Below are 25,896 nucleotides of genomic sequence, written 5' to 3'. Positions count from 1 at the left end.
GAAGCCCAAATAAGACTTTACATTCCTAATATTGATAACAGTATAATCCAGAACATTCCCTCAGGCAGTTCAGCTCTGCTTATGCTTTTGCCCGTATGTGTGAGCTGCTGAGATCAGTCAGGAGGCCTCCTCAGAAAATTAATGTCTGATGGTTATCAAGCGGACAAGCCGAGTACCCAAGTAACAGCATCCCACAGGTCACGGTCACACAATCATTTCATCGTCTATCATTCCGTTTGCAGTCTGAATGCCTCATTAAAGTGGACGAGTTGTGAGCGCAAATGGTACGCAGCTCATTTCTCACAAGGATTTGGGTAATTTTCTCTCCTCCGTTTTTTTTTTTTTTTTTTTCCTCAGGTCATTCCCATTTTAAATCTGCGTGTAATTTTAGAACAGACTGATTGATTGTAGGGCACTTACATTTCTATTTTTGTATCAGGTAGAGACGTGATTCTGTTCCAGCTGGATCAGAATTATTATTCATTGAGATCCGCACTCTCTGTTCCACCGCTCACCTGGAGTCCTCCTTCCAGGGCAGAAAAGAACAGGTGCTGACCCAGAAGAAGAAAAGAGTAGCCGTGATGCTCTCCAGCGACGGCCTGTTTTGTAATAAGTCAAAGGTGGGGGAAGGGCCACTCAGACAAGAGAATCTATTTTGGCCCAACTAAATGACAGTAATCAGCCTTGGTGATTGATCGTCTCTTTAGGCCACTGTTGCAGATTCTGGACGGCTACAATGTGTGGATTTTTCAAGCACTGAACAAATTGCGAAGGGTTAAAATATGACTAACAGCAGTTTTGTGAATCTGCCTTCCATTTTAAACAAAAATAAGATACTAAGAACACATTCAACTTGAATACTTTCGACATAACTGTTAAGTACCTACATTCAGTAGCATTCTTCCATAATAAGAGTTACTGGTATAATGTATTTAAATGTCTAATTATTTTCTTTTACCTTGTTTCTCCAGAGTGAAGCACGTGGGCAGGTTGCCTCTGAACAGTTGGGCTTTTTCTCTGCAAAAAGCCCTCTGCTTTCCCCATCAGCTGGCACTGCACAAAGGTGAGTTTTCACTCTCCTGAAAAATGATTAAAATATACCTTCCCCAGCAGAGAACATATGAATTAATGAGGGATTGTGAACTGCTAGGTGTAGAGTTCAGGGAGACCTTGTGCAATGCCCCCATTACTGATCGTTGCTTAGCGCTTTCTGTGTACTCATGCCATCTGTCTCCATTAAATGTTATTACTATTATTATTTACTAGCATCCCGTTCAGGGTGCCCCTCTGCCTCTGGTTATGTTCTTTACAGAACAGACTCAGTATGACCCAGCGTTGAGTAAGCTGTTTGGATGGATGGATGGATAATTACGTTTGTGAAGGCCTTTGTATGACATTCTTTTTCTGCATGTGAGGATGAATTGCTCTTTTGTGCACATTTCATGCCCCCTCCTCCGCCCCGCCAAAATGATGAAATGACAGGGTAGACGGCTGCCCCTCCCCCAGCTGCCTTTCTGAGACTTTTCTATCAAGGGATAATTGAAGGTGAATGCCAATAAAATGTGTGTGTGTGTGTGTGTATATATATATATGTGTGTATATGTGTGTGTGTATATATGTGTGTATGTGTGTGTGTGTATATATGTGTGTATATGTGTGTGTGTGTATATATGTGTGTATATGTGTGTGTGTGTATATATGTGTGTATATGTGTGTGTGTGTATATATGTGTGTATATGTGTGTGTGTGTATATATGTGTGTATATGTGTGTGTGTGTGTGTGTGTGTGAAAAACCACAAATTGTCTTCTGCTTTGTAAGGACAAAGCATGAAGTCCAAATGGCAGGAAGTCAATCTCCCAGAGAACACATCTGCCTGCCTGTCTGGTTTTTACACAAGGAGCCTGACTGCAGCTGAGCTTTCAACGGGAAGGCAGTGTGGTATTTTGGGTGTGATGAAAGGTTAGAACTAGATAGCAATTAAGGTTTAGTAAACATGGAGTCGGGCATCATCTTACCACCAAGAGAGTAAGAAAGAGCTGGAAATGACAGATAGGAAAACCGGTGAGGAAGGACAAAAGGGGTTCTGTGCTAAGAAATGCAGTCCGGTGGTAAAAACAGGCTCTCGGATGCTCACGTCGTCATCACCTCCCTAACAAGCATAGCAAGGCACAAACAACCCAAACCACGATTACAAAGGAGGATCATTAACTTGATAGTCCTAGGTGCTGGAATCCAGTCAGAATTTCTGGCAATTATGCTAAGCTTGAGCTTGAGATTTTCTCTTATCAAAGGGTGTGCTCAGTAAAATTTGCTGGGTAGAGGAGGGGGGTGTGGCAAATTTTGCTCTGGGTCCCCAGCCTCCTCTGCAACTGGTTTTAGTGGTGTAATTAGTTTTCTCTTCTGCCAAAATGACACACAGGTTGTGCACTGTCTGTTAAAGGCATTTATGCTGAGTCCGCACTGCTGGGCCTCTGTAGGAGTTGATGAGGGACGCTGTTGGCAAAACGCCCTTCGAGGCTGACGATGTGGTCTCCCGTTACAGGTCAGCTGAGGTTCCGGCGCTGATGCAGTCACGCGATAGTTGGCCAAAGTCTAACGCCGGTACTTTTTTTTTTTTGGTGAGACGTCTTGTCTTGTGGGTGCTCGCTGGCACCAAGTACAATGTCAATATCTTCAAATTAATGATCTGTAAATAAATTATTCTTTTACCCTCTAACCCATCCTTGAAGGCCACGTTAGGCTATAAAAAGGCAGAGAGATTATGGGGGGGAAAAAACCACTTGAGACAGAGGCAGGGAAGCCATGGAAAGACAATATTAAGAGGCGTGATGTGGCATCCTGTTCTACGCACTCCACGCCGAAGGAGGCAACATGAGAGTGAAAGCTAATTAAGTGCTACCAACACCCAAGATCTGAGCTGTGGTCACGTCCCATTCGCCGACACGCGAGCGGTCAGTGCATAGCGTTCCTGAAGATCCCGGAGTCAGCATTTCTTAGGCCTCCCCCTCGGGCCGCGTGAGAACACGCTGCCCCCACATGTCTGTGTCGTCGCCGCATCCAGATTCAGACGTGTCACCGCCGAGCCCTGGCAAACGCAGTCCTGCTCGGTGAAGGAGCGAAGCTGGCTGAGCCAAAGCCTCCCTGCGGAGATGAAGGTGGTCCTCCTAATGGTGTGAGGCTGTGGCACCCGCACGTGCAGCCTGCCTGTGAGTTAGAGAATCACGTCAGCCATGCCGACTTCCCTGACCTGGAAATCCTATAAACCTCTGAGATAAACACATCCTCATCATAGACACTTATTGGTTCAGTTCACGAGTGACATAATTACCCAGCACTCATCTTAATTAAGAATAATTTTTACTGATCCCAGAGGAAAATTTTTATAGTGCATATAGTTCAAAACATACATATAGTACAAAACAAAGTTCAACCCTTCGCAGTACAAGGTACAAGGCGGCAAAGTGGTTAGCACTGTCTCACACCCCTGGGATCAGGGTTCAGGTCTCAGATATGGCTCCATGTGTGTGGAGTTTGCATGTTCCCCATGTCATTGTGAGGTTTCCTCTGGGTTCTCCAGCCTCCCTGCACAGTGTGTTTGCATGTTAAGGTGAGCTGGAGTTATCAAATTGTCCGTAGGTATGAATGGTGTGTGTGTGTGTGTGTGGGTTTGCATAGATCACATTTGAGGACTAAATTGTTCCCAAAATGTAGTAAAATCTAAAATTTCCCTGCTTTTGGGGACATCTTTTGAGGTCCCCATTTGGATAACCTCAGTTTTATAAAAATCTGTGAATGCAATCAAAAAAGTAAAAATAACAAAAGTCTTGTATTTGGGTTGGTTACTTACAGTATGGTTAAGGTTAGGTATGGGTAGAGGTTAAGGGTGTCGTGACCGGGATTAGGGTTTTTCCCATAGAAATGAATTGATGGTCCCCATAAAGATAGGAAGACCAACTTTTGTGTGTGTGTGTGTGTGTCTTGTGCTTTGCAATGGGTTGGCACCCCATCCTGGGTTAGTCCCCACATGCTCCAGACCTCTGTGACCCTGCATGGGACAAGCGGGTACAGAAAATGGATGGATGGATGGAAATTGCAAAGAGAGTACACAGTACGGATAAGTAACTGAGGTGCAGACAAATTAAGACATACACGGTACATAGTAAAATATACTGAAAACAGGATTTAAATTAAGGAAATAAACAAACAAACAGATAACCAATGACATCAAATATACAGATAACGCCAGACTTTCCCTGCAACAAAGATGGGATGCTTCCCTAAGTGTTGTGGCTGGGGGTGGGGTGTAGCATGTAGGCAGGAGGTGTGGCCGAGCCTGCAGATAGGAAGGATTCACATGCACTTCTTAGCATACTGTGGTGGAATGAGCTGTTGGCTAAATGTGCTGCAGAATAGCGCCCCCCAAAGCTACTGGGCAGAATTGTTTATAATGTTGTCCAAGTTACTTAGTAATTAAGTGTCCTGTGAATTTTCCTTATACTGATACTGTTAAATCTGCATTAATTTCTATCAGTATTCAGATCATGAATACTAGCAGCCCATAAATGAGAGGCTTGGGGAAAAGCAGATGCAGTCACTAGTAAATCACATCTTTTAATATCTGTAATGGGCTGTCCTGGAGATAAAACACTTACTGAGACATTATTTGGCAGCTATTTTGTTGTCGCAGTTATAAGCTAAATGGAGAAGTCATGGGGATGTCACAGGATTCTGCTGGATTGAAGAAGGCTTTATAAGGAAGGACAATAAGGTCCAAGCAGCAACAATGCTGTTAAACCAAGCTATTCCTCTGACTCTAAAATGTAAAAGGAGCACTTGACTTTCCGGTTCTGTCTAGTATAAAGAGTCACAGTCACAGAGTACTCAACTGGTTGGTTGAAATAAAATCTTGGTCTGGACTTTTACCTTTGACCCTGAACTATCCACCTCAACTGTGGACATGACTATTATTTTCGAGCAATGTGGATATGGAAAGTGGTTAATGGATGGCCTTGGATGAAATCTGGGTAGGCCTGAGTGATGCTTATTACCGCACGTTTTCTTAAACAGGCATAGATATTTACAGTATGGTGACGAGCAGCGCAAAACTCACAGGGATTATAGGCGCCAGTTAATGTAACGTTAGTCAACAAACGTAAGAGAGGAATCTGAATATTATTATTTTTTTATTATAATTTATGATTATTAATATATATTTCTAATAATTCCCAAAACAAAACAATTCAATGTAATTAGTAAAAAAAATAATTTTAATAATTTTATTTTTTTTTATTTTAATTTTTAAAAATTGTGACTGGAAAGCATTGCCAGATTCTTGGGTGGGTCCCGGTCCCCCTAGATTGAGAGCTGGGCCCATTAATAGATCCACGCCTGCTTAAGAGTCACAATATGAAGAGGTTTACATGCACATTATTTGGTCAGAAATTGACTAAATTGACCCTCTACACAGGGAATGTCGGCTATAAAATTTGAAATTTTATCTGTTAATGTCTACTCATAGTAGCCAGAGACAGGAAGTCAATGGAACTGTATCAAAGCACATGGGGGTAAACTACAGTGAAAATGGTTGGGTGCTTATGCCTTGAAATCAAATAGCAAGGGGACAAAGCCTAATCTGATTAAAGGTCGGAAGCTGGAAAATTGGTCTTTAATTAGCCACAGACCCTCATGGATTTGGCATTTATATTCATCAGCTCTCCGTGGGATTCTACAGTATGATCCTCTGCGAATGTGATTGGTGTTTATTTCCTATGGAACAGGGGCTCTCTGTTTAGAGATTTTTTTAGAGCATGTGATGGTTGCAAGAACATTCGTCCAGTTCATCTGCCCCTTATAGCTGATTACATGAGACTGGCTGCTGGTTTTTCTTTCTACATCCCCAAGACATGTTCCCAGACCCCGACCCCTAAGTCTCCACTCTGGCTGGGGCCGTTTCCTCCACCCGACAACAAAAATAGCTGTCATTCTCTTTGGTTCTTTTGTTCTTCTATCTCCAACCCCATACCCAAATTAGATCTCTGTCCCTTCCTCCATCCCCTTCACATGACGCCTGCCTGAAGTGAGTCTTACAGATGAGAAAATAATGGCCTTTTAAAATTAAATTCAGCTACCGCCACACATCACCTTTGAACCCCATCCATCCTCCCTGAAGTGGCTGTGATCACGGGTCCCCATCAAAAGGCTCAGACTGCTCAGTTTATGATGCCCTGAAGCACAGCCCCCCTCACACAGGTCAGACTGGGTCAGCCTTTGTTCACTATGTTAGGAGTGTTGCATCAGCGAACCACATGACAAAACCCGTGTCTTGCCTGCAGGAGAGACCACTCATCTGTCTTAAGGCAGAGATGGGAAAATCCCAGACTGCAGCACCAACAATTTGCTAATCTTGTCAGGAATTTGCTGACATGAACCCTGTCTTAGGGGTTAGTCAGTAACAGTGCTGGTTGTCCCTGTTGGTCTGGGAACTACCTTACTGTCAGGATCTATCTCTGCAATATCTGTTATTTCTCCATTTGGCCAGCAGGTGTCGCTGGCCATCTCGTTCTTTTCTCTGTTTGGTATGTTTCACAGTGCCTAGTGTGTTCCCCTGCTCCCCGGTCCACTGCATAGCTGAATGGGCTGAGTGTATGACTAAGAACTTTGCATTCCTAGTGTTATAGGTTTGAGGCTGGCCAAAGGCCAGCTTTTAACTCTGTTGGACATTTTAGTGATTAGTTGTTTTCTCCATGTTAATTATGTTATTATAGTGGTCCTTTCTTTTTTGTATCTTTGCCTTGTATGTATTTTATAATAGCCCACACCTGTCCCTCACTATGCTCTTGTTATCCGTGTATATTAGTGCCTGTCTTTGCCCTTGTTCTTTGGTAAGTCATTGGGTCTGTTTCTGTGTTTATTGCCTGCACCTGTGGTTCCCGAACTTGTTTGATGTCTGGTTTCCTCGTGTTTAGTTTAGCCCTTGTTAGTTCTTGTTTTACCCTACTGCCTTTGCTTTGACCCCTTATGGTCCCTTTAGTTTCTTGTCTTCAGTGTAAAATATAGCTCCCTTTGTGTGTCGCACTGGGTTCATCATCCATCATGCCTCAATACAACACAGACTGCTAAGACCTCATGCAGCAAAAGCACCAACACACACAGTCACACACAAACATGTTCAATCAGACATGGTTGTATCGAACTGTTTCCTTCCTGATTCATCTTGCTCTAAGCTTCCTTTCTCCCCCCTCTTCATTAATTCCATGTCCATCCCTCCCAGTAGTGTCCCCTGATCTTCAATCCATTTCACTTGCACAACCCAGACGGTACTCCAATGGTTGACAAATCTCTCACATGTACACCATGCTTTTAGAATTAAGGTCATAGCTACACTTAACTTTCTGATGCATGCATGTATTATGAATAGAAGTTCTCAGAGGACAACTGCAATCATTTATCACATGCCAGTGGATTTATTTTGTAGATCAATCACCCTACCCTTACTTTTGTCTTAAATTCCAATGGGGTGAGCACTCATTCATCCCTGCCCTACTCTGGGTTTTTGTCCGTGAAGATTTCCAGCATGGGTGCCAGACAGGAGTCTTACAAGTGCTCTTTAAACCGCCTGTATCCTTGGTCTGACATTTTTATATTATCGGGTACCACAGTTAGAGCCGCGTTTGAGAGGATACAGACACTGATGCTGATCGTGGAAAAGAAACACTTGTGAAAGGCTTCCTGCTCTGTGTAATTACGTTATAGGTAAGACAAGGTCAATTGCACTTGTGCCCTTATTTTTATGTGCGTTCTAGAGCAGTGTAGAAGCTTTGATAAATGGAATTGTTCAATTTCGTCCGGAGCATAGAATCCTGACTGCCATTTACCAAACTGGGTGCTGCCTTTGATGACAACTGATATGTTTAAGCAGTCTGTATTTAAATGGCTTCTCTTATGAGAATTCATCTGGCCAGGAGCCATGTTACAAGCTGATTTACAGCCAGTGTTCCGTTTAGCCCTAAGATCGAGATTTGTTTTGCTGTGGTCACTCTATTTCATGTGCTGTGAGCACTGGAACAAATAGGCTATTGGGGTGATTCACCCTCAGTCAGGCTCCCTATGATCTAATTCAACAAAGGTTCTGCATTATTTGGCAGCATTGAGACACTATGATTAAAGTGGAGGGCTAATGACATCACCCTCCCTTTTATGCCCTGAACTCTCGGGTGGCTTCTTTTCAAAGAATACGGTCATAGTTTGAGAGATGGCTGGCTTTGACAAGACTTCAGTATGGTTGGTAATTGATTACCAGGAAGTTATACTCAGCATGATGTGTAATTAAATGCTTGGTGTAGTCATCATATTTCATTCTGGAGAATCGCCATATTTAATCACATTAGCCATATTTTTGTGAAGTTATATTTCCTGTGTATCCAGGGCCAGGGGATATCTGATTACAAAGAGCAGAATCTCATGTCACAGGTATCGTTATGATTATAGATGTTACGGTGGGGCATGATGCAGGGAAGGACAATACACAATGTGGCTCCCCAAACCAGAACTTCATTAAACCCAAACAGAACACGATAAAGCTTAAAAAGACCACAAGGGGTGAAAAACAAAGCAGATAAGAAGAACAAAACTATAACTACCACAAAGTAAACTAACACCAAAAATACAAAGGTAATTAAGACAAGCAAGCAAGGAACAAAACACAGTAACAACTCCAATAACCGACTCAAGAGTAAAGCATGGTCAGGCACTTAAATAGACCGGTAATCAAGTTCAATGAGAAACAGGTGGGAACAGTTAACAATCACTAGAGAACAAGAACACTGAGGAAAGGGTATGAGCAATCAGGAACCAAAGGGAGACTAGAACAACAAGGGTAACAAAACAGTACTATAGACAGTGAAGTATAGAAAAACATCACCTCGGGATTGACCCAAGAACCTAAAAACCATAAAACTATTAATCATTGTTGAGGCTGGCCAGAAACCAGCCTTGAACCCTCAACAAAAAGAGGAGCCTAGATATCTAGCCGCCCCCTTAGCCCAGTAAGTCACACGGCAGCCTGAGAACCAAGAGAACACACAACGAACTAAGAATGGGATAGTCAAACCGGGACCTGACATACGGAAGGGGCAGGACAGGGACTGATCCTGACAATAAACTGATAACCTGAAAGCTGTTGGTTCAGGAGATATACATCTGCCTACCATATTTGCCAGCCCATGATGTATGCTACATATAATGCTGTATTAATGTTATTTTGCACATTGTCTTTGAATCATATTTTTATACACAGCCTTTTATCTTCTATTTATCCTTGGTATTTGTCATTGTACCCCCCCCCCCTTTAATTACATTAATTTACCTATATGTTTTCTGCACTGTTGCAGGCGCAAGCCAGATTTTCATTTCACTTTCATTTCACAGTTACACCAGTGTAACTGTGCATGTGAGAACTCTTGAGTCCCTTGAATCTGTACCCATAAGCAAGATTTTATTTATACCCCCATTACCTATCACTCTTCATAAGTTCACAGAAAGGCCTATAGTTGCAGTGACTTTGATGTGGAACTTGCCACTTCTTGTCTATTCCTCAGTTTCACATTGTGATCTAGCACTGGATACACAGGAAAGGTAACCTCCTTCATGAAAATATGGCTGATGCGATGAAATATGACAACTACACCAAGCATTTCATTACACATTATAGTGAGTATAACTATTTATGGGGCAAATAAAACTTTGATTGATATATCTAGTTAAATAATCTGCATAAATCTGTTTGTCTTGCTGGGGATTTATATGATGCCGCAATTATCCATCCAGCCTGAGATGATCTTCTCCTTCAGCATCCCTGTCCCCGCCCTGCCCAAATGCCCTCATCGCATGTCTCTTCACACAGTCTGTCCCCCTCTTTGAAAACAAAGAAGGTATGGCCTTTGTCAATTCATCTCAGTGGAGCCTGAGCTTCTGCTTAAAGCATAATAATAGTAAATTGTTTCATTGTCATTATAATATGAAAAGTGCCAGTTAACATACATTCATCGAGCCAAATGAAATTAATTAGATCTTACTTTCTTTGCTTATGTTTTGATGAACAGAGTTACGTAGAAATGACTCCTTTGGGTGCCAAAAGGAGGTTGCATTTACCAAACTATTTATGGTAACGTATTCAATTCAGTTAATTTCAATTCAGTTTTATTTCAGTTAATTTCAGCTTTAATTCAATGCATTTTGACAACATTTCATTGTCTCAAAGTGCTTTACATTGTGCCTGCTGAAAGCCCCCATGTGGGCAAGCCAGAAGTGACAGTGGAAAGGAAAAACTGCCTCGTAGGAAGAAACCTTGGGAGGAACCAGACACAAAGGGGGAGCCCATCTTCCAGGGGCCGACAGAGGAAGTTAAATGAACAAGATGGCAAAGTCCTCATTTACACTGTCCAAGCTTTAACACACTGGATATAGGAAGGCATTTTGTTTTGTGCATGTCTCCTCTGGGTATTCAGGGTTCCTGCCAAAATCCAAGTGGAATCAAAGTCCCTTGGTGTGTGATTGTGAGTGTATGGCTTCCAATGGACCAGCATATGGTCCATGGAAGAGAATCTGGGTTCACCTCAACCCTGTACTTGGTAAGTGGCATGGAAAAGGGGCAGATGCATCTGACAGAATAATGACTTTAGTAGTATTAGAAATGTTAATTTGAAATCACACTATAACGGCATGGTAGCTAAGCATCAGTGCCATGCCAGCTACGAATGGCAATGCTGGGCGCCAATGCATGGCAACCACGAATGCCCATGGCTGGCAAGTGATCAAGCCACCCAGCTGGGGCCGTTTTCAAGGCCCTAGCCTGACCTCAAAAGAAGGGCTGAGATGGACGGACGAAAAAGGGGAAACGAAATGCTGGCTCAAGCAACAAGCATCCTGCTTTATTTTCAGCATTTGTTTTGTGGTTAACAAAGTGTCCTAACCTAACCCTAACCCTAACCCCAACCCCCTCCCACCTCATTCCAGTCCTGCATCCTGCCACATTGCTGGGTTTCGTACTGAAAATGACTTCCTTTATCAGTGACTTCCTTCACATAAGCTGTCTGGAATGTGTTGTGGTTCACCTAATTCTTCCTGGGTTACTCTGATGGACAGTGAGTGTGACAGTATGATTAGTATGCAAAGAAAATCTCATACTTTGTAGAAACCCTGGACTACTTACAAAAAAAAAAGCTAGCTACATTTATTGAAAACAGACCATTGTGTTCTCACTAGACCATGTAACCAGAAACAGTGATAGTAAAACTCAAAACGAACATGCTTTTGATTAGAATGAATGAAAATAAATTGCACCAAGTTGATCGGTTCAGCCACTGCTGTTATGCACTCGAGTCTGTTTAAATCTGAGAGACTCTGATAAAAGCAGATGCATCGGTGGGTTACAGCTCGTATAGGAAAGCTAAACAGGTGGAGACGTGATAAGAATGCAGATGTTGCTGGCTTTCAGCCATCGTTTTCAGGCAGTAGGTGAGGTGTGGAAACAGGTGGTTATGGGTAAGGAAGGGGGGCTCAGCTGATGTGCCATTTAAAGTGATATTTCACTGAAATTGCTCTAGTGATCAGTAAGCTTGGTGGCAGAGAGAAAAGATCTCAAACAGTGTTTCCTAGCAAGCCATGGTGAAATGGGCCAGTTGCTGGGGGGGTGTCCAGGTTTGTTAATGGACAATTTTGCTAACAATCTCTTCTCTTATACTGGGGTCCTGTTTGAATTAACATGTGGACGGATTTGTAATCTCCTGACTTGATGTTGCCCCTAGGGTTTGGTAGTGTTACGTTAATGCCCCCTGCTCAACAAATTTTATTGTGGAGGACCCACCGCCCACTTAGTCAACTGAATTGTGGCATTTACTGTACGAGACTCCCCCCATTGTATGGGCCCCTCTAACCCTTTTCAGTAAATATTACCTCAAGATTACGGAATAGTGTTGCTTTTATAAGTACTCGATACAGTGGATCAATGTATGTATGGTATGATGGTAGGGAAGATTACATACTGCCCAAGCCTAGTTGCTCCCCCTGCAGATCACAGAATAGAAGTGCATGCTGGCCAGAAGAGACTGGTAGAACATCCCTAGCAGTCTACTGCTCACTTGAGACTTGAGGCTCCTCAGAAAGTAAAGTTTGCTCTGGCTTTTCTGGTACAGCACAGCCCTATTGTCCACCCCATCTAATTTGCTACTCGCTCCTCCTGTGACTTCACCACTTCCACGTTCTCGCTGTAGATGGTGGCTGGTCTCAGGGGAAAAACAGCAGCATCTTGATCACGTTCAGATTCAGGTGGTTCTCCTCGCCCTACAAGATGAAGTCCCACACCAGCGCCTTGCACTCTAATCTCGCCTCTAGTACCAAGGCAGCCAGTCATCAGGGAAGCTCTGCAAGTAGCATGAGTAAGTGTTGTGGGTGACGTCTCCTGGGGTGTCCAGTGGACAGTGACAGTAAAATGTGTGTGTAGCAGCAAGAGAGCAGATACTTGCCAAAGAGCAACTGGAACCAAGATTAGTCTGCCGATACGCAGATGCAGTACCGACGAAAACACGCTGAATGTTATTCTAAATTTATCTGGTGGATTTATATTTATACTACACTGTTTGTATTTGCCTTCCATTAAGGAAAGCCATGTTTTAACATTTTCCTATATCTCAACAATTTAAAGACAGAGTACTGTTAAAACAAACTATAATATCTTAATGAGTGATTGCATTGATTAGATATGACTTTTGCAAAAAGAGCTAAATTGACTGTTAGATTATATCCATCCATCCATCCATCCATCATCTTCCGCTTGTCCGGGGTTCGGGTCGCGGGGGTAGCAGCTTCAGTAGAGGCACCCAGGCCTCCCTCTCCCCAGCTAACCCCACCAGCTCCTCGGGGGGGACACCGAGGCGTTCCCAGGCCAGCCGAGAGATATAATCCCTCCAGCGAGTCCTGGGCCTGCCTCGGGGCCTCCTCCCTGTAGGACAGGCATGGAAAACCTCCCTGGGTACCCGCCCAGGAGGCATCCGCACCAGATGTCCAAACCACCTCAACTGGCTCCTTTCGACGTGAAGAAGCAGCGGTTCTACTCCGAGGCCCTCCCGGATATCCGAACTTCTCACCCTATCCCTAAGGGAGAGCCCAGACACCCTGCGGAGAAACCTCATTTCGGCCGCTTGTATTCGCGATCTCGTTCTTTCGGTCATTACCCATAGCTCATGACCATAGGTGAGGGTAGGGACAAAGATGGACCAATAGATCGAGAGTTTGGCTTTTTGGCTCAGTTCTTTCTTAGCCACGACGGACCGGTTAAGCGCCTGCAGAACTGCAGACGCCGCTCCGATCCGTCTATCCAACTCCCGATCCCGCCTACCCGATCCCGCCTTGTTAGATTATATATTAAAATAATAATGGATCTTGTCCTCTGAATCTGATATTCTGGTCATGCCTATTTCAGGCCAATATATTCGGTGTAATATGACTTGTACTCTTGCAGCTAAACTTGACCTGCGTATGACGTACTATCCATTGGCATTAAAGACTCACCCTCACAATTTTAAAGTACCTTGCGCCACTCAGTGTTCAATAAAAGAACTACACTTTCTTGCAATAAAATGATTACTTCTTAGTTAACCAGAGCTAGACCTTTATTTGGTTCCCCTTTCAGCAATGGACATAGATCTTGAAAATGTCGAAGTATACAACAAATTATAAAATTAAAAAAAGTTTATGATGTATGCCATTAATTTATGCACTTGAGTTACCTGCTAACCACGTGTTACTACAAGAGGGTGTAATTTAATTTTCAAATCCCACGCTGCGGTTCTTTGTCAATTTATTTTTGAATTTTTACACTTAAATAACTAAATAGAAAATCTAATGATATGCTTTCTGCGCAAGAGTGGACAGATAGAGTCCACGCACAATCCCATTTAATCAACTGCAGCTTTAATTTAAAAGATGGAATCGCAGACATACCCTTGAAGCTCCGTCCGCGCTGCCCAGTCACCCCGGCTGCTGCGGTCTGCCGAATCGGGCCTGGGTTCCACCGGCTCTGCGCATGCGCACACGCAGAGCGGCGTTGCTGGGGCCGGAGAGCATCGCGCGCGTCTAGAGTGTCTCCTGTCCACCTGAAGACAGCTAAGCAGCAGGGAAGCAATCATGGGGGAAATAAAACTGCCCAGACACATGTTTCTGTGGAGCATGTCCGTCATCTACATGTTTGCTTTCGCTTCCCTTTACGTGCAAATCCCAGGTACGTGCAGCTCCAGTTAGCATTCCCTATTAGCATGAACCCACTGATTCACGCATGCATGCGCAAGCGTTGCTTTCACGGGCTTTTTATAATCATTCTTTGCCCACAGCCTAATTTTTCACAGCGATGTAAACTTCGTGCTGCATTTCCGTTTCAGGTGTTATTTTATAAACTCTGGAGCGGACTAAATAAATCATCGTCATCGCGATTTCAAGTATTTGGCGCCGATGTAGAAACCCAGAATACGTCAAATCGTCCTAAACTTTCCAGCCGTTGGTCAAATAAGGAAAGTTAGCGGGCGCATGTTTACGGGCGCTGTGGCCGTAAAGGTAACTGTGGCTTCTGTAAATAACATAACATTAACACTATATAACCGGTCTTTAAATCCTGCGTTCTGTCGACGTACGACGTGGTCATTTTTGATTTTTTTTTTTCCCCAGTGTGCGAAAATATCCCTGCCTTTGGGACATGAGGGTAACCCCCGTTCCCATTTCCTGTTTAATTCTTTTTTCTTTTTGGAGCGTATCTGGGGATGAGTACCTTACATTTGGGTTAAAAAAGAAATTGGGCGACTATCATTGTTTGTGTTTGTGTGTGTGTGTGTGTTTTTAGCACCGTTTATGCTGGAAACCATTATTTTTGCTATGCGAAGTGTGAAATAAAATACGGCAAATGTCAGCGCCATGCTGTGGACTGGTGCGGCGTGGCAGGCTTTGACCTTTACGGAGTCATTTATGCGCATGTGGGTTTCAAGAATTTGGACTGCCGTGAAAAGATAATCATTCTTTTGGTCCTTCATTTACATTTATTTCATTAATGAAATAATTTAAAGTGTGTTTTTATGTGAATAAAATTCCTGTTTATAATTAATAGTTTGAAATTTTGTCAAATACACTGTACAGGTGTGTAGTTAAATGCTCCTTGGACGGTGCCTAATATGAAGAAAGAAAATATTAATATAAAACGTGTGTTGAATGAAGATATAGGTCCCTAATATTCAAATCACGGTCCTCGAGGTCCAAGCACTGCTGGTTTTCCAGCCTTCCTTTACCTGTCAGTCAGGTGTGAAGCCTCTGACCAATCAGAATCAGTAATTATTAAACTAACTACCTGGGAGAACTGAAAACAAGGCCTGGATTTGGAATCAAGGTCCAGATTTGAAGAGCCCTGATATAGATAATCTTTCCATCCATCTTTTGGCAGGACTTTAGTGTTGCTTTGATCCATTTTCCAATTCTGAATATAATGAAACCATATTGTCCCAAATTTCACTAAAATTTAAGGTACCATAATATTAGTCTGTAGTACCTGAGCACCACTCATGACTTGTATTGTAACTTGAGATGAATTGGCAATAAGAAATAAATGAATTACTGTGCAGTGTCTCCATTGTACATTTATTCCTGTTAATTTACTTAACATTTAGTTAATGTATAATTCTGTCCACATCTGGTGCCTTCACCAAAATGCTTGAGAAATCTTGGTTTTCTTTAGACAAACATCCCCAATCATATTCCACATCTTGTCCTCTGGTGTTTGCTGTTTCAGAATGCTTCCTCCGCTGAATTAAGCAAGTGTATATGTCCGGTAATTGAACTCACACATGCACTTGTTTAATTCAGCAGTACAGTGATTACTTATTCATTTTGCCTATTTTTTTTTTTCTGTAAGCGGTTAGCTGTGAAATCTTTGCATGTGCTTAAGTGAAAAATGGCTGTTGGATTGTAGCACAAACCTGCCGCAAACATGTGATTGTGGGAATCTGATTGTTGGCTTTGCAGTCACGAATGAACTGCTCATTGGGCAGATATTGGCTGTAATTGACTGGAGGTTTCTGCTAGCTAAAGAACTAGCCTGTGTTCTGAATCAGTGTCATTATTGCAGTGTCAAAGCAGCTTTCATGTATATCGGGAATCCCAAAATTCTGTTAATTGAATTGCATTTACCTAATTGATGTGCATCACTGTGATAAAACGATGATGAATAATGATTTTGTAAGTCGTGTGACAGCACTGTTTCTTTTAGTTAGAACCTCGTTATTGCATTTTGCGACCCCTTAGGGCTGATCTATACTTGACGCTCACAACGCATACGTGTACGCATCATGGCTGCCACGTGTTTTCTGCGTTCATTCCACGCATCGTAGGTGCCCATACCAGAGGAGTTAATGCAACGTATACGTGAGATGCAGTATCATCAACAATTGGCGGGGGCAGTATGTTCGCCTTTGTCACAGTACTATGTGTTTTTTTACTGTATTTAGTATTAAAGTAATATCTGATTTTTAAGAATGAAAGGCCGGAAGAACTGTATATTTTCAGAGGCAAGAGAGCAAATATTGTGAGCAGTATTGTGTACCTCTGTGTACAGCGTCTTCAAAATTTAATGGCAGTTTAAGTTTCTAAAGAAAGCAGTATAGTGTATGAAGGACAATGAGACTATAGTAAAACCTCGGATTGTGAGCATAATTCATTCCGGTAACATGCTCGTCCAAAGCACTCGTATATCAAAGGGAATTTTCCATATTGTAAATAATGGAAACTCGGATGATTCGTTCCACAACCCAAAAATATTCATATAAAAATGATTGATACGAAATATAAAGTAAAAATACATAAAACAAATTAACCTGAACTTTACCTTTGAAAAAATTGTGGATGGTGTGACGGAGAAGAGAGAGAGGAGAAGTGGAGGGTTATTTTGTAGGACGACTTGCACTATAACTAACGGAATCACTGCTATTTGTTGGCTCACTGGAATCTTTTTCTTTTTGTGCAACTTTAACAAGGATCATATCCAATGACAGCTGCTTTTCGATTTTGCGGAAATGTGGACATTGCATTGTCGTTAAACAGATTCATCGCTTGCACTGCTACACCCTTATTTGAGTGGTGCTTTTCTACAAAATTTTGACTATACGAGTGAGGCATGTCGACAGACCGAGCATGGGAGACGATTACCCACAATCCCACAGCGAGAGAGAAGAACCATCGGCTCGGTTGTGATTACGTGACGCTGGGCAGACAAAGCGTATACATAATACTCATATTGCAAGACCTCGCTCGTTTATCAAGTTAAAATTTATTAATTTTTGCTCGTCTTGCAAAACACTCGCAAACCGAATTACTCACAATCCGAGGTTTGACTGTAACTTGAAATTCTGACTTGCGTACTTTCATAAGCAACGTTATTTTTCAATACAGTTCCTGTGTTTATAAATCTTGGTTATAAAATTCACAGAGGCCGTGGGGTTTATGTTTCGCTAGTACGTTTATAGGAAACAAAACTTAGTAAGCTGTGCAACTTTAATGACTACTCCTTTTCAGGATAATCTGGTATGTTTAACATTAGTTTAAAGTTCACTGCCGCTACTTTTGCATGAGCTCTGCATGCGCTCTTCAAGCCATTCCTAATCATTTTCATCCTTGCTGTTTAAATCACTCATGAATAGACATGTTTCTGGAAAATTGGTTTATTTTGAACTGCACAACCCTAAAAGTGCAGTTTTTTTAATTATAAACTGATCTTATTTCGCCCCTCTCTCCCCTGACTCAGGTCTTTATGGGAATGAGGGAATCCTGCCGGCACGCTGGCAGATGCGCTATTTGGGCAAGTCGCTGCTGGAGCAGCTGAAAGATTCTCCCACCCTGCTGTGGCTGGGGCCCCAACTGGCCCTGGACACCCAGCAGGGCATGGAGCTCATCTGCTTACTAGGGGCCACGCTGGCCTTCGGGGCCGTGGTGCTGGAGCCGCTGAGGAGTAGCCTGGTGTTCTTCAGCCTTTGGGTCCTCTACCGCTCCGTGTACCAGGTGTGCGGCCTCCCGGCCAGGTGTGCAGTGTCCACTTTTAGTCAGATCATGGTTTAACCATGTTTGTTTCACAGCAGAGATTCACAAAATGTGTGATTTCATACACTGCATTTCTATTATATTTAATAACTGAAAATTAAATTCAATATCCCGCATTTCTTTATCAGAGTAACCAGCTAGCAGTCTGAATCCTTTTTACATTTATACTGGTTTCTCTTGCATGCCAGCGACATAGGATTTTCTTAGATGTTTTTTTGTGCAGTTATTTTTTATTAATAAGTTTCTTTTTCAGGTTGGTCAGGTCTTTCTGTACTTCCAGTGGTAAGTCTTTTTTTTTTATTTTTACACAAGGCACTCGCATGCTAACTAACATGTTTGATAGCAGGATACCTCATACCACTTTGCTTTAGTTCATGTGTGAAAAATCCCTGAAGACTCTTTTGTAGGACACACTGGCTTATCACTCCACCCACCAACTCGTCACGTGTCCTTCTGAACGAGGAATCTGATTCATGCTTGCAAAGCAGTTCTGCTGTTCTTACCTCCACTCACTGCAAGCCTGTGGTGAACTGCTTGTCGGCTAAGAAGCTGGGAAGTGGAGCATGCAATGTTCTGTTGACATACTACCCCTGCCCCCCCCCAACCCTTCTCGCATTGGTTCAGCCCGTTGTTATGTGGTGTCCTCTCCCATGGATCTAGGGACAGTCTCCTGCTGGAGGCGGGATTTCTAGCCATCCTCGTGGCCCCCTTGAACCTGCTGTGGCAGTCCCCCGCGAAGCACCATGACGCCACCACCTTCTGGCTGGTGCGATGGCTGCTCTTTCGCCTCATGTTCGCCTCCGGGGTCGTCAAGCTCACCAGCCGCTGCCCAACTTGGTGGGGCCTCACTGGTAGGTGGATGGAGCTCCACCAATAATGGCCATGGTCAAGGTTGGCTTTCACGTAGTTCAACTTATTAGGTGCATGTTTTCCTGAATAGTTGATTCGGTCATTGTGGAGAGTTGGATTTGCTCATCCTGGTGTTGCGTGCGTCTCACCTTATGTGCTAGCCCTGACATATCACTACGAAACGCAGTGCATCCCCTCACCCCTGGCCTGGTACGCCCACCAACTCCCCGTGTGGTTTCAGAAGCTCAGCATTGTGGGCACCTTCATCATCGAGATCCCCGTCCCCTTCCTCTTCTTCGCTCCCATTAGGAGATTGAGGATCTTTGCCTTCTACGTGCAGGTGTGTTGGATCTTTGCTCCTCTTAGTCTCAGACATACAGCTGCTATTTGCTTGGCGGTGGCCTGCCTCTGTATTGCGGGTAAAACTGATGCACGACTGCTTTCACTGTTTCGGACTCCAGGTTTTGCTACAAGTGCTCATTATCCTAACAGGAAACTACAACTTCTTCAATCTGCTCACCATCATTCTGTGCTTCTCGCTGCTGGATGACGACCATGTCAACTTCTGGCTGAGACGTGGCAAGAAGACGAAAGAGAAATGTACGAGCAGGAAAGCCAGATTCTAATTTTCTAGTAGAACGGCTTCTAATCAGGCTTATCAGCTCCCTGCAGATGTTTCTCTCAGCAGGGTTTTACTATTTAAGGGATGTTTGCTGGAAGGGATACAAACGATCTTTGCTTTTTAAATTCACCGGGAAGCATCATAGATTTGACAGCTTTTGGAAAACTTGGCCAGACTTTCAGCAGCGACGCTGCTGTCTAGCACAGCTGATCGGCAGGAGGCTATAGGCAGCCCTCTTATCATTGCTATGTGGCCGCATAGCATAGGCCCACCCGGGGGGGCACACCTTTTGGATGAAATCAGAAGACATCCTATTGGTCAGTAGGGACAAGTTTTGATTGGCCATGATGTTGATTCACTCTCGTGTTTACCTGCCTTTATGGCCATTATGGGAAGATGCATTACGTACACAAGGCAACAACATTGCATTATAGTCAATCATTTGCATAAATGGTAATTCACTTTTAAACTATTTGTTACATGTCTAAGATGCAGTAAAGTTAACCACCTACAGATGTTCTTGAACCATGAGTTTTTAGATCTCTGGCTGCCATTCATTAATACCACTCTGTAAGTCAGCCATATCAACTACTCAGAGACCTCTGAAGGACTCTGGAGGCTTGGCAATAAACGATCAGTTTGCATAATATATGGCCTTTTGATGACGTTGTTTTGCAAAGTATTATTTAATTACTTTAATAGTACAATGCTGCTGTTCTCGATTTGTTTTTCAAAGCCGGGTACCAAGCTGCAATTTCCTGGACAGCATTCATCATTGAACTGGGTGTCTACGGCCTATTCTTCTACTGGACTGCACTGTATTTTGGGCTGGAGATCAACTGGGAGAAGAAGAGTGTGTTTTCGAAAACAGGTCTGCGCATCCGTTGAGTTCTTTGTTGACTTAAGTCCCCGTGAGGTTCCATCACACTCAAGAAGGACGTGTCTTTTTGCTTCTCAGAATTCACCTACCACCAGTTCAACAGCTTTTTGAAGATGGTCACCTTTCCCAGTATTTGGCTTGGCATGCTGTCACTTGCCTGGGAGGTGGTCACCGCCATGTATAAGTAAGTCTACTTATTTGTACAAGTTCTTTTTCATCATATGCGTCATAGGGGCGTTTTGACTGCTGGGGATTATGTTGCTTTTTTAGTATCTTTTTGCTGCTACAACTGTAATACTCCCACCTTTCCATTTTATCTTAGATGTGCCTGTATTCAAGGATTCTTCTGGAAGCTTTGGGCTACTGTCCAGTGGGCCATCTTTGCCACAGCTGCTGCTGGCATGTTTGCCATCAGTTTGGTGAGGTTTGTTTGTTTGTTTGTCGTCTGCATTTTCACAGCCACCTCTTGCTCTGATCCGGGGGCTGCTGGGATGCTTCACTTATGGTGCGTTTAATTATCTCTCCGAATTCGTAAATTTCGAGGTGCGTCATATCCGTCCAACCCCTCATTTGAGCTACACATCTCGGAACAAACATGGCTGCCTCCACGAACACGCTGTTGTTGTGTGTTACTTTATATTTTAGCAGATTTGGAGAGAGATTCTTTTTTTCCAAGAGACAAACAAACAAGACACGAACTAGTCAAACCACAAACTTTATAATATTTTAGTAGATCCATAGCGATATTCTTTTTTCGAGAGGTAAACATTACAAACAATCAAAAGACACTAACAAGTCTGGTAAAAATCTGATATTGCAGGCTAGGATACTGCTTACGGTCATGATATAGTATTCTCTAAATCAACCACATGCAATTATATTTAGAACTATTAATACGTTTAACAAAATAAACATTTTGTAATATTTATAAAATTAGTATTACTGTTGACTATGTAAGCCGCCATGTTGAAATGACGACACAAGTGAATCTCGTACAACAAATTCTGTCCGACATCAACTTTGGAAAGGTGTGTTTTCGACGTTTTTCATGACATTTTTTCATGGGGTTTTTCCTGATGGTTTTTATCTGACTTCCAACTCTGCAAGAGAATTGAACGCAGGATAACTTGTCATTGATTTTAGCATTATGGGAGATGTAGTGATCAGCTGAAAGTTTCTTTATCGTGCCTTTTGTAGTCTTCAAAGAGTTGAGTGCAAATATGTCCGTTATTTCTTTTTTATGTACAGACTTGGACAGGATCTCATTCATCACAATAGTACTTTGTCTCGTCTCTTTATGGTTTTTATTTATAGACCTCATGTTCTTAAAGGTTCCTAATTAAACTTCTGGAACGGGCACCACAGTAACTGTTCCAATTCATTGCTAGGTGCCGTACACTTACATCGAGTACGACTCTCATGGAAACCTCTGGCCAGAATTGCATAAGGCATACAGTGCGGTGGACCGCTATCACCTGGTCGGCTCCTACGGCCTGTTCAGGAGGATGACGGGGGTGGGAGGCCGGCCTGAGGTGGTGATTGAGGGCAGCATGGACAAGAACACCTGGACGGTAAGAGGTCTATTTTGCAGAACTTTGAACTGATGTTCTCTGCCCAATGTGTCCTTCATCCATCTTTCTAGATCAGCAATTCTCAACCCGTGGGTTGTGACCCAAGTTCTGAAAGGGTCGTGAGGCAGAGTTGGAAATTTTTAAATCAGCAAGCTCCTATGCTGTTCCACAATCAGATTTCCCAGCCCCACTCCTAGAATTAACCTATATAAACCGGTCTTGGATTTGCAAATGCTTAGCGCAAAACTAGCGCAAAGCTATACATGATATAGCGTCGCAACTGAGCTGGCATGGTAAAAAGTGGGTCGCGGTGCAAAAAAGGTTGAGAACCATTGCTCTAGATTAGTGTTTCCCCAACCCAGTCCTCGGGAAACCCCGGACAGTCCACTTTTTTTGCTTTCTTTCAGCTCCTAGCGCACCTGTACCAGGTATTCGGTGTTCCTGATTGGCTGGGAGCTGGGAGGGAGCAAAAACATGGACTGTCCGGGGTTCCCCGAGGACTGGGTTGGGAAACACTGCTCTAGATAATGTTCAAAGAGAATTGGTGGATGATAGGCTGTGGTAGGCAGTGTACCGTAACCGGTTTACCCCTCCTCTAATAGGAGATCGAGTTCATGTACAAACCTGGGAATGTGAGTGGTTCGCAGCCAATCGTGGCGCCCCACCAGCCTCGCTTGGACTGGCAGATGTGGTTCGCAGCACTTGGCCCCCACACCCAGAGCCCCTGGTTTCCCAGCCTGGCGTACCGACTGCTGCAGGGCAAGAAGGATGGTGAGATAGAGGAGGGAAGTTGAAAAAGGTGCTGGTACTGCAGTAGAGTCAGTCTGACTCCTCAAGTCATTAAAACACTTCTCCATCTTCCTCCCGTCCAGTGATTAACCTGATCCAGGTGGACGAGTCCCAGTACCCCTTCAGGCAGCAGCCCCCCACTTTCATCCGCGCTCTCCTCTATAAATACTGGTTCACAGATGCCCAGGAGAACGGGTGGGTGCACAGTCCTGTCTGCTGTACTTCCGTGGACTCCTGGTCACTTGAGACTAGACGTCTCAGTTGTCCTGATGGGCTGCAGGCCATAAACAAGCTTAACACTCTCTCGTCAGGTGGTTCTCCCAGCAGTGGTGGAGGCGGCGCTATGTAGAGGAATTTTTCCCCACCGTGCACCTGGGAGACCCTTTCCTGGATGGTCTTCTCACACAGTATGGCTTGAAGGTACCAGAGAACAGCCCTCAAACTGCTGCACTCATCTTACTCTATATAGGGGCCAGTTCCATATGTGTCAACTTGGTTAATTTCTTCAGCACCTTAGTTGGAAAGTCTGTGTAATAAGTAGGAGCCCATGCACCTGTGTGACAGAATGGACGTAACCAAGGGAAGGAAGGAAGGGGAGTCCTCAAATAAAACCTTTCTTTGCCTTCTCCAGTCACTTTCTGCAGATCCTGTCATGTTGTCATTGGTATTTAGGACAGGGTTTTACAACCTGGTCCTCAGGGACTCGCAGACAGTCTACGTTTTTGCTCCCTGCCAGACAGTACACATTTTTGCTCCCTCCCAGCTCCTGGTAGGAGCAAAAATGTGGAATGTCTGCAGGTCCCTGAAGACCAGATTGGGAAACGATGATTTAGATCAGTCACATGCATTGATGTGCATTGTTTATTGCTTTAAATTGTCCGTGAAAATGCATATTTAGGGACTGTTTTTACTGGCTGTTTTTAGTAGTCTTGTGTTTCACATAATGTGATACTGACATGCACGTTCTGTGAAGGACAAAGGCCTGACCCGCCGAAACTCAGATGCAACAGTCCCTTGGCTCCTGAGGCTCGTCAGGGAGCACATCCACACTATGTCGGGGCCCCTCGTGCTTTGGTCCCTCTTCAGCGCTGGAGCCACCATCTGCCTCCTCAAGACACTATTCTCCTTGACCCCCAAGGAGAGCAAGTCTGTCCCCTCTAAGCCGAACAGTGGGAAGCCGAAGGAAACTGCGCCCCCTAGTTCAAAAAAGGACCATGTGCAGAAAAAAGAGGAGGTCCTCTCTCCTGGCCACAAGGAGGAGGAGAAGGTGCAGGATTTGGATAACAACCCAAAATAAAAGGAAGTGGTGTCACCCTGCCCATATCTTTGTCTTGACGCAGTGGGTACTCTCAGGTGCTTATTACCCACACCCACTGCCACTTGAATGCTGTGCTTACTTTCCATGCAGTTTGTATTTCCACTGAAAGTTTGCTCTTTGACATTATGTTCTTCCTTCTGAGAGAACACTTGCATTTTTCTCGCATAGTGTTGCTCTCTTCCACCAAGATGCGACCTAGTTTCTTAGTCCAGCTTGCTGGAACCACAGAGTTCACCTTTCTCCTGTTTCAGAAGTTACACATTCTTTTGTAATAAGTTTGTTTTTTGTTTTTTTTTGTCCCAGATACCCTGAGTCTATGAAGTTGTTTGTCATTAAGCTATTGTGATTGGAGCATCAAGGCCTTTCCAGTTTGCCAGACGCATGAAGATTTTCACATTTGTGCATTCGTAATCGATGTACAGCATGGTCTTTTTGATGCTGTGCTTTAGAAACATCTTAAGATGCATCAGGTTGACAGTGTGTTCAAATCGCTATCTGGAGGAGTGTTCAAAATAGCAAAATCCGTGCCCTTCAAAATCTGTGTCGTCATCTTTGTCAAAGTATGAACTTAGTTCATGACACAACCGAAATCCTTAGCACCATGGACAGGTTGCACCAGTGGTCCTATTTACATTGTATCAGTGGTTTGGACTAATAACTTTATGGATTCCTTTTTAGTAGATCCACCAAAGCAAAGTATTATTTTCATGTTTTTTGATGGCTGGGAATCAAAAGAAACTACAATGTCAAAGAAAACATCTGCTAAGTATTTCAAGGTTTTGAAATGACATTGAATCCTTATGAAGTTCAAATGTTAAAATGTTGAACTTGCTAAGCAGAGACTTTATAATGTGTAAACAGCCATTTGTACTTGTGAGAGAAGATGAAAGTGTCCTGTTGGCTTGTAGAACAGAGTTCTGAAGGTAAACGTATTAGCCTCAGCTTTGGTGACTATAAACGAAATGGTGTAATATTTCAGTTGGCTTGTGAATCAGTCCTGGTGCTGATGTCTTTCATATGTGGCTTTTGTCGGCCTAAAATTTCAAAAGGACTTTGTCTCCTTGTTTAACTCTGAAGTCATCAGCAGGGTGGCAAAGTCCAATTGTGATAGTCGTCCTTGAATTAAATCGTAGTCTCTTTCCTAATAGTGTTGCCTTGGGTCTCTCATGGATGTGCACTCTGGTTCAGGATTTTATGTAGCAGCTGTAACAAACACACTGTGGTTGCATGATACAGAATTTAATTAATAAATATGATATTTGTTGAAAACAGTCCGGAGCCGCCTGCTGTGCTGCATTTCCGGGTTCATTCCATATCCCTTCTGGATTTTGGGATGCAGATAAGCCAATCTGCTGGTCCTGGGCACCAAATACCTTGTGTTACTGGTAGAGATGGGAAGTCACTGCACACTTAATGTCATTCTGTGACTGAGAAGTGCCACCTAGCTGGCTGAGTGGGTGGTCAAAACGGTTCCGAGATCATGTCCAATTCTGTTTAAGTCCAGCTATTCCGATTGAGGTCTTGTACACTGATGTTGGTCTTCTTTCACTAACATGGGATTTATCATGAGGTTTTTTCCAAGTCTTTACTATGCACTAGCATTTTCTTTTAAAGCAACTATTTTATGTACTATCCCAGACTGCTAACTACAAGTCCCTCATAGTTAAATATGCAAAATTTAAAATATTTGTAATGGTTTTGATCACATATTTATATAATAAAGGTTATATATGAATGAAAAA

The 25,896-nt window shown here is 43.3% G+C and overlaps 1 protein-coding gene across 1 annotated transcript; it reads left to right on the top strand.

Moving 5' to 3' along the window:
- The first annotated feature begins 478 nt into the window (after positions 1–478).
- On the top strand, positions 479–25,896 carry LOC111846516 (lipase maturation factor 2-like). Its single transcript, XM_023816777.2, has 16 exons — positions 479–548; positions 972–1,063; positions 12,272–12,436; positions 17,833–18,086; positions 18,379–18,407; positions 18,786–18,976; positions 19,136–19,314; positions 19,436–19,574; positions 20,333–20,467; positions 20,555–20,660; positions 20,799–20,895; positions 21,865–22,047; positions 22,650–22,818; positions 22,920–23,031; positions 23,148–23,256; positions 23,810–25,896. The coding sequence occupies exons 3-16, from the start codon at positions 12,349–12,351 to the stop codon at positions 24,131–24,133; spliced, it is 2,115 nt and encodes a 704-aa protein (XP_023672545.2). The 5' UTR covers positions 479–548; positions 972–1,063; positions 12,272–12,348; the 3' UTR covers positions 24,134–25,896.

Source organism: Paramormyrops kingsleyae, chromosome 1 (genome assembly GCF_048594095.1).
Source record: "Paramormyrops kingsleyae isolate MSU_618 chromosome 1, PKINGS_0.4, whole genome shotgun sequence".
NCBI lineage: Eukaryota > Metazoa > Chordata > Actinopteri > Osteoglossiformes > Mormyridae > Paramormyrops > Paramormyrops kingsleyae.
The sequence above is the reverse complement of the archived record's forward strand: the minus strand, read 5'-3'. Positions and strand labels throughout refer to the sequence as shown.

Excerpts from the sequence above, each read along its gene's own strand:
- LOC111846516 (XM_023816777.2), top strand. The coding sequence starts at position 12,349 with ATGAAGTCCCACACCAGCGCCTTGCACTCTAATCTCGCCTCTAGTACC. Across the intron at positions 12,437-17,832 it reads AAGCTCTGCAAGTAGCATGA|GTCTTTATGGGAATGAGGGA; the intron begins GTAAGTGTTGTG and ends CCCCTGACTCAG. Across the intron at positions 23,032-23,147 it reads ACAGATGCCCAGGAGAACGG|GTGGTTCTCCCAGCAGTGGT; the intron begins GTGGGTGCACAG and ends CTCTCTCGTCAG.